Source organism: Chrysochloris asiatica, unplaced genomic scaffold (genome assembly GCF_000296735.1).
Source record: "Chrysochloris asiatica unplaced genomic scaffold, ChrAsi1.0 scaffold00488, whole genome shotgun sequence".
In the NCBI taxonomy this organism is placed as follows: Eukaryota; Metazoa; Chordata; class Mammalia; order Afrosoricida; family Chrysochloridae; genus Chrysochloris; species Chrysochloris asiatica.
The window spans coordinates 233,535-241,874 of NW_006409006.1; the positions used below are offsets into that span (position 1 = coordinate 233,535).

Consider the following 8,340-nt stretch of genomic DNA (forward strand, 5'->3'; position numbering starts at 1 on the left):
GGGGTGTTCACTTGCTCAGGCACTCCCTCTGGTCACCAGAATGGAGGTATGCAGCCAACAAGTGACCAATGAACAAATACAAAAAATAAAAGCCAACACTTTTATCTCCATGGTTCTGTCACGTGTCTGTGCCTGCTCTGATCCTTCCCCGGTCAGTCTCACCCAAGATAGCAGCTCCAGGAGCAGCTGAGCGTCTTGGATTAGAAAGCAATGGATTTCTTGGTTGTGCTATAGATTCCCCTACTCTAAGCCTTCCAACCTTCTAAACATTCCTTTATATGTGGTTTAGAGTTCTGACACCATCCCCTGAACCTGCTTGGTCTGGTATTCTGTATTGTTGGTGACGGAGCTCCTCACTGCACTTCCACCCGATCTTCCATCTTGTTTGTTCTCGAGGCTGTAAGTCTTTATGGGAGCAGAAAGCCCCATCTTTCTCCCATGGAATGGCTGGTAGTTTCATACTGCTGACCTTGAGATGAGCAGACCAATTTGTAATTACTAAACTATCAGAGCTTCTTTAAACTTCTATCGGCAAGTCTGTTATAGCAAAGAGAAACTTGAGATGGTGGATAAAGACTGAGTTTATCTGGAGTCCTGATGAGACACTGCAGGGTAATGCACTGGACAGCTAGGTCAGTTTGAGCTGCAAGGTCCACAGTTCAAATCCACCCTCAGATACCCTATACAGGGTCACTGTGAGTTGGAACCTACACAACAACACTTAACAACAACATTCTGTTATCTAGGTCTGCCTTATTCACTGTGCAACTTTCACATGCATATGAATTATTGAAAATGCCCTGGTTTGGATCAGGCACACCTTAATCCTTAAATTGACAGCTTTGCATTTGAACATTAAAGAAATCTTGTTTCGCAGATTCGCCTAATGCAGTATGTCGTTCGATTTCTTGCTAGGTTCTAAAAGCAAAAGCAGAAATAATAGTCCAAAGAAAAACTTCATTTGGCTTCATTTAAGCAATCTAAACATTTATTTTCATAAGTAAACTGTGGTGATATTAGTGAGCATGCTCTAATTTGAATCATATGGCAACAGAGATTATGAAACATCCACAAAATATTTTTACTATTTGTAGCACCTAACAACAACAACAAGCCCAACTCAAAATGTATGCAAAAGGCCTTTATGTAAAAGTGTTGTCCAACATGGTAGCAGCTAACCATATGTGACTATTTAAACATGAATTAGAATTTAATATTAAAAACTATAAATTCAGCTCCTCAGTTTCAGTGCTTAATGACCACATAGAACATTTCAACATCACTGCTGTGTAACATCAAGAAAGACATCCAAACACAAATATTTATCAATTTGTAATGCTTACCATTATTCAAGTGACAAGTATTTTGGCATATTTTTGGATTTAAATATGAAGAATTAAGTAAATACATTTTCATATTTCACCAAAAAATAAAAGCAAATCAATCACAGCCTACGTTTTCAGAGACAATAAGAGCTAGTTTGAGGGTATTGGTGGTGCAGTGATAGAATTCTCCTCCCGTGCCAGAGGCCCAGTTCAATTCCTGGCCAATGCCATTTGTGTGCAGCTACCAACCATCTCTCACTAGAGTCTTTTGTGTTGTTAGGATGCTGAACAGGTTCCAGACTAAGATTAGGAAGAAAGGCCTGGTGATCTACTGCTGGAAAGCAGCCACTAAGAAATCTATGGATGCCAAAGGACTATTCTGCACCTGATTATGGAATGGTGCAGAACCAGGCAGTGTTTTTCATTCCTTTGTGCAAGGTGAAGTCAACTTACTGGCCGCTAATAACCACAATTGAATATTTTGATCAAATTTCTGTGTATATTTTAATGTAAGTGCTGGACTAAATCCTCCCAGTTCGCCTGGGACATTCAGTTTTAAAATTGTAAGTCTCACAACACAGGGAATCCTTCAGAGTCCTGGGCAAACTTGACTGGTTTGTGGTAAGGGACGGTGACTAATGAGTATTATGTAGTTTCCCTAATGGTGGCCTATAGCAAGGACTGAGTAATCTGTCTACATGAACAGTTATGCAGTAATGCCTTAGCCCAGTCTGCCTTTCTAGTCGTTCCACTTCCATGAATCTGATGTTCTAGCTATGTGCTTGTTTTCTCAATACATGCATTTCCATACCACCAACTTTGCTAAGGGCATTTTATGCCTGTAATGCTTTTTCCATCTCACTGAACATTTGCCAAAGTCAAATTCAAATAGCATCTCTTTTTATAAGCCTTTCCTGAGATTTCCATTTCTTCAACTTCCCCTACTTCCCAATAGAATGATTTGCTTTAGCAATTTTTACAGATTCTTTATTCTATCAATTGCTCTCTTGTGCTAATATTTATTTGTCCATGTTAGCTTCCTTTTTAAGACTATAAATGCAAAAAGCTCTGGTCTGGCACTGTAGGATAAGAACCAGACTGCAAGGTCAGTTTGAACATCAAGGTTGGCAGTTCACAGTCACTAGTGGCTCCTCGGAAACCCTAGACAGGCCATATGAGTTGGAACTGACTCAATGTCACCTAACAACAATAACAACTGTTTCTGGTATATAGGACACACAACATGTTTTATACATTTCAAAGCTTATTTTACAACATTATCATATTTGATCCTTTCAACAATTCTGTGAGTTTAGTAAAAACCCAATTGTAATATGTCCACTTGGTTGATAAAAAAAACAGGCTTAGAAATAGTGACTTGATAAAGATTGCTGGTGGTGGTTATATGCCTTGGAGTCGGTTCCGACTCATAGTGAGCTTGTACAGGATTTCCAAGGCTGTAAATCATTATGGGACCAGAAAGCCTCATCTTTCTCCCATGGAACAGCTGGTAGTTTCGAACTGCTGACCCTGAGGTTAGCAGCCTCACTCGTAACCACTACTCTACTAGAGCTCCTCAGAGGTAAAATTAGGATAAACTTTCAGGTTTCTACTAGAGTCCTGGTGTGGTGCTGTAGGATAAGCACTGAACTGCAAGGTCAGTTTGAACCACAAGATGGGCATTTTAAACTCTCCAGCTGCTCCTCGGAAACCCTATACAGGGTCCCTATGAGTCAGAACCGACTTGATGGCATTTAACAACAACACTCTTTGTAATAAGTCCCAATGAAGGTTAAGGGGTCGTTTAACAGACAGAAACCACTCTGTTGGTAACAGAAAAGTGATCAATACTACTTGAAAAAATAGATTGTCAAAGCTCACTCTATCTTCCCTCCTCCTTTAAAACCATCTCTCTGTCTGTGGAGTGTTTATTCATTTCCCCAATTTAATTTTATCTGCTAAGAAATGTGAGTTAAATCATTCTTTGAGCCTAACTTAAGTGCCAAAAGAGCAGACCACTAAAGGTTAACGATTGAAGAATGGATGAAGCACATTGGGCGTTTTTGATATATACTGTGACTTTCAGATAATAATGTGCCTTTTAAACTTCAGATCTCTCCTCTGATGGATTCCTTCTATCTTGTGTTTATTGTAGTCTTCTGGAATTCTGGTGCGGCGCTATAGGATAAACACTAGACTGCAAATTACAAGGTCAACAGTTCAAACTCACCAGCTGCTAATTGGAAACCCTAAACAGGGTTCCTGAGTCATAACTGACTCAATGGCGTTTAACAATAGTCTTCTAAACTCTGACAACAACAATAATAGACTTAAAACACAAGTGTCTTGTTAGAAATCAGGAGAAATTGATGCAGCCAGTTTCCACTGGATTCGAGGCTTTGTTTTAATTCACCTCACATATTAAATGGGAAAAAAGCCACACCCACTTCACGGTGTTGCCACTGGGATTTACCAGTTTGCCTGGAATCCATTCCAGCTAGAACTGTGCTCCCACGGGTTTTTAATAACTGATTTTTAAAAGAAGTAGATCGTCAGGCCTCTCTAACGCGGTGCCGCTGGATGGTCTGGAGCCTCCAATTTTTGGCGTTATTATTGGCATGCACCAACCAAGAGCTCCGCCATGAGAATTAGATAAACTAAAATTAAAACCGACTGGTAAGCTCAAACAAAAATGTAATGCTTTTTACACTTCTGTATTCGGCTAATATAATGGGTTAATTTGGTTTTTATTTTAATATGTTTCTGTTCCTCGGAAAATTTAAGTCCACTTTTCAGCTTTCCTACCGTTACACTATCCTAGGATAAGCGGGCAGGCGGAGGCGGAAGAGTCGTACCTGTCGGCAGTGACGCACTTATCCCGGGCGGATTGACGTCACTGTCAGGCGCCTGGCTACACGTTGGCCGAATCTTCGGCGTTCTCACCGGGCACAAAAATGTCTTTGGCTAGTGATTTCTATCTGCGCTACTATGTCGGGCACAAGGGCAAGTTTGGACACGAGTTTCTGGAGTTCGAGTTTCGACCAGACGGTGAGCAGAGGCGAGGCCGCTTGCGGGATGATGGGGAAAGGGAGACGAGACAGAGAGGTGGCGGAGGGCAAGGGAGGAGGGGTGGAGCCAGAGAGCCTCGGCGGGCGTCGGGGTGTCGGATGGGACCTGAGGCTAATGCTTGAGCAAATACGCATTGGCGTTTAAGAATATGGTGGTGGTGGTTGTGTGCCATGGAGTCGGTTCCGATTCATAGCGACCCTGTATAGGGAGAAGCGGCTGGTGAGCCTGAACCGCCGACCTTGTGGTTAGCAGTCCAGTGTGTATCCCAGGAGTCTGGGCATAGGAGGCCTAAACTATTTTTATGAATAAAATAACGATTGATTGGTAGGTGTTCATTCATTAAAGCGAGTTCTGTCACATTCTGAAAAGTTGAACCTCAGATAATTGGCATCCTGAAATCAGTGCACCAGTCCTTTTAAAGTCATCTATTTTAGCGACTTAACACTGGGACGTTACTAACAACACTTCTACCAAGCAGTGGACCTATGGATGCTTAAAATTCTGTTGGTGGTCGATAACTCTCAGACTCCTTATTCCTTCATTTTATTCATTTAGGCAGTGTGTGTAAGGCAGCAGGTCTACAAAGAAGAATAAGACTGGTTCTGCAGGAGTTAGTGAGACATGTAAACAAACGAATGTGGTGATGAATTTAGGTGCTTAAACTTTACAAGACGCATTAGGAGTCCAAAAGAGGGAGCCAGGGAAAACTTCGTAGAGGATGTGACGCTAGGAACTGAATCTTGAGATGGAGTAAATGCTGCCAAGTCGCTTCCGACTCATAGCGACCCTAGCTGTATGTAACTCTTTATGGGAGTAGCAAGCCTCATCTTTCTCCTGCGGAGCCCATGATGGACTTGAACTGCTGACTTCGAGGTTAGCAACCCAAGGCATAACCCACTACACTACCAGGGCTCCAATATTGAAATGTTGTTGTTAAGTGCCGTCGAGTCGGTTCCGACCCATAGTGACCCTGTACAGGGTTTCCGAGGGTGTAAATCTTTACGGAAGTAGAAAGCCTCATCTTTTTCCCGCTGAGCGGCTGGTAGTTTCCAACAGCTGACCTTAAGGTTCGCAGCCAATATTGAGATAGTGTTAGGTATTTCACGTCCTCTGAGGAAAACGACAGTTAGACTGGGAAAGCAGCATGAGAAGGGGCAAGGTGAAGCTACCAGCTTCTTACAAATGTATAGCAAATTCTGTCTTTTGGCAGCTCTGTCTCTGTAGAGAGTATTATTGTATATTTAACTTTATCGTCTAGAACAAGGACAATTCAACTGGCTAGTTTTTTTTTTTTTTTTTTTTTTGAATGCATATTATGTGCTCAGAAAATGCTATATACAAAATTAAGGATACAGTAATGAGTAAGGCCTTTTAAGTTCCCTCAGAGTTACAAAGTTCCATGATAACATGAAAGAAAAATTAGAGGGAGGATCACATACTAGGGCATTTCAGGTGGAAATCAAGGTAACTTCAGACCTGTAATTATTTATAAACCTAAATCACCTTGTCTTCCATTGTCCTTCTCATTTATCTTCTAATTTTGGTTTTAAGGAGCTAAATACAAAGGAGTTTCACAAAGTTAATGGGAAAATGGAGTTAAAAGATAATGGAATTTTTTTCACTTGATTTTTTTTGAAGCCTATTTGCAGTTTTAAATTTTTCATCTGTGCTTTTCTTATGTGATGCTATTTTCATTCCCCTTACTTGTGAACATCATCCAGCTTGTTCATACTACTTTTAGCCAGTAATACACATGAAGTTCCTTGATACTATCAGGGAATTTTGTGCCAGGCCAGTGGCTCTATTCCATTTATCTACCATACTGTTCTGCATAACAGTAAATGAGTCACAAAGATGATTTCTAAGGTGTACACCTAATAACCCAAATCAAACCAAGTCCATTACACTAGGGTATCTTAATATTTTAGAGGATCAGGATCACATTGCACCTGAACAACTGATTAGCTATGAGGAGAACTATGATTACAAAAGTCACAATAGTTTAAAATTAAATATGAATCTGCTAAAAACTTGTCAACTTTTATCCAGAACCAGAACATAGTTTGTATGTTTATTAGTAGTCAGAAGTAAGCATAAGTATTACTGTAATCATATACATTAATTTGAAGTAAAATAATGAAAAGAAAACATTTTGGGATAGTGGAAAAAGCCTGAGTATTAGAAGAAAATAGATCAGATATGGATCTTGTGTGATCCTGGACAAGTTATTTGTGTGATCCTGGGCAACTTTATTACCCATTCATTGCTCTCTCACCAATGAATGTGGTAATAAAACCTACTTCATTGGGCTGCTTTTCAGATTAGATACTTTAGGTAAAGCACTCAGCACCAGTACAGATGTATAACAAATTTAAATAGAAATATTAATACCTTTTTCAGATTTCTTTTCCAGTTAGATATAGCTTAAGAAAAATGGGCCTCAAATATGTTCCTCCCATAATGTAGGCAAGGAATATTAAAATTTGACTAGCCTCTGCTTGTACCAACTTAAATATTTATGGAGTGCCCTTAACATCTAACATTAATCTTCAAGTTGATTCTGAAAGATCAGGACTGCCAACTGAAAGATTCGTGGCTTGAGTTCACTCAGCGCCTTAGAAGAAAAGTCATTCCAAAATATCAGCATTGAAAGCCCTATGGAGTACAGTTCTACTTTGACACAAATGAGATTACCGTGATCTTATACTTACTGTTGCTGTTAAGTGCCTGCAGTCAGTTCCAATTGATGGGTTTCTGAGGCTTTAAATCTTTGTAGGAGTAGAAGCCCTCATCTTCTTCTAGTGATCTATCTCATACTTGTTGTTAAGTGCTGTCAAGTTGGTTCTGACACATACTGAGCCCATATAGGGTTTCCAAGGGGCGGCTGGTGAGATTGAACCGTCAATCTTGTGGTTCAAGCTGACATTGCAGCCCAGCACATTAACCCCACAGCACCATACTAGGAGAGAGAAAGTCTTAATAAATTAAAAAAATTTCTTAATGTCATTTATTTGTTTTTTAGGAGTTTGTACTATTATAGATTGAATTTTTTCCCACTCCCCACAGGAAAGCTTAGATATGCCAACAACAGCAATTACAAAAATGATGTCATGATCAGAAAAGAGGTAAGAGTTTTTTTTTTTTTTTTTGCATTTATTCCATTGTCCTCATGTCTGTTGAATTTATGAAAGTATGAAGGTAACCTATACTCATGGAGGTAGTAACTCTAAATACCAAAAAAGAAGGAAGGAGTCTTCATATCAAGTAATAGTACTATCCCTTTTGTACACAGGGTAGATAGAAACAGGCAACTTAAATATTGGCTACCTAAAATGAGGTACTTTATCACGAAGTGACAAAGGCACGAAGTGACTAACAAGGGTTCAAGAGGGAGTTTAGTTTAAGAGTATGTGGGGGAATAAAGAGTCCCCACTGAATAGTTTTCAACTTGTCTAGATGGGTTTGGTTAAAAGAGATGGGGATAAGATTCTTAGGATTTAATAGTGAGTAATAGTTATCATGACTAATTACGACTGTCACAATTGTAGAGGTAGAAGTTTTGTAAGAAAAACAGGGAGTAGTTAATCCTACAGTCCACAAACAAAGGACCCTAGGACCATTAAGGGAGACGAGCAATGCGAGACCTTATCCAGAGAAGCACCCACATCAGGATGGAGGCAGAGATGGGGACATGGAGAGAGGTTGAAGCAGATGGAGGCAGATGGAGTCATGGAGAGAGGTTGAAGTGGATGGAGGCAGAGATGGGGTCACGGAGAGAGGTTGAAGCAGATGAAGGCAGAGATGGGGTCATGGAGAGAGGTTGAAGTGGATGGAGGCAGAGATGGGGTCATGGAGAGAGGTTGAAGCGGATGGAAGCAGAGATGGGGTCATGGAGAGAGGTTGAAGCGGATGGAGGCAGAGATGGGGTCATGGAGAGAGGTTGAAG

At 40.4% G+C, this 8,340-nt stretch overlaps 1 protein-coding gene across 1 annotated transcript in view; it reads left to right on the forward strand.

Moving 5' to 3' along the window:
- Positions 1–4,219: 4,219 nt before the first annotated feature.
- The window catches only part of MAGOHB (mago-nashi homolog B (Drosophila)), a 16,106-nt gene continuing 11,985 nt past the window's right edge, over positions 4,220–8,340 (forward strand). Inside the window, exons 1-2 of the mRNA XM_006877362.1 lie at positions 4,220–4,373; positions 7,461–7,519. Of these exons, the coding sequence (XP_006877424.1) occupies positions 4,280–4,373; positions 7,461–7,519 (153 nt within the window). The 5' untranslated portion in view covers positions 4,220–4,279. The remainder of the gene's footprint in view (positions 4,374–7,460; positions 7,520–8,340) is intronic.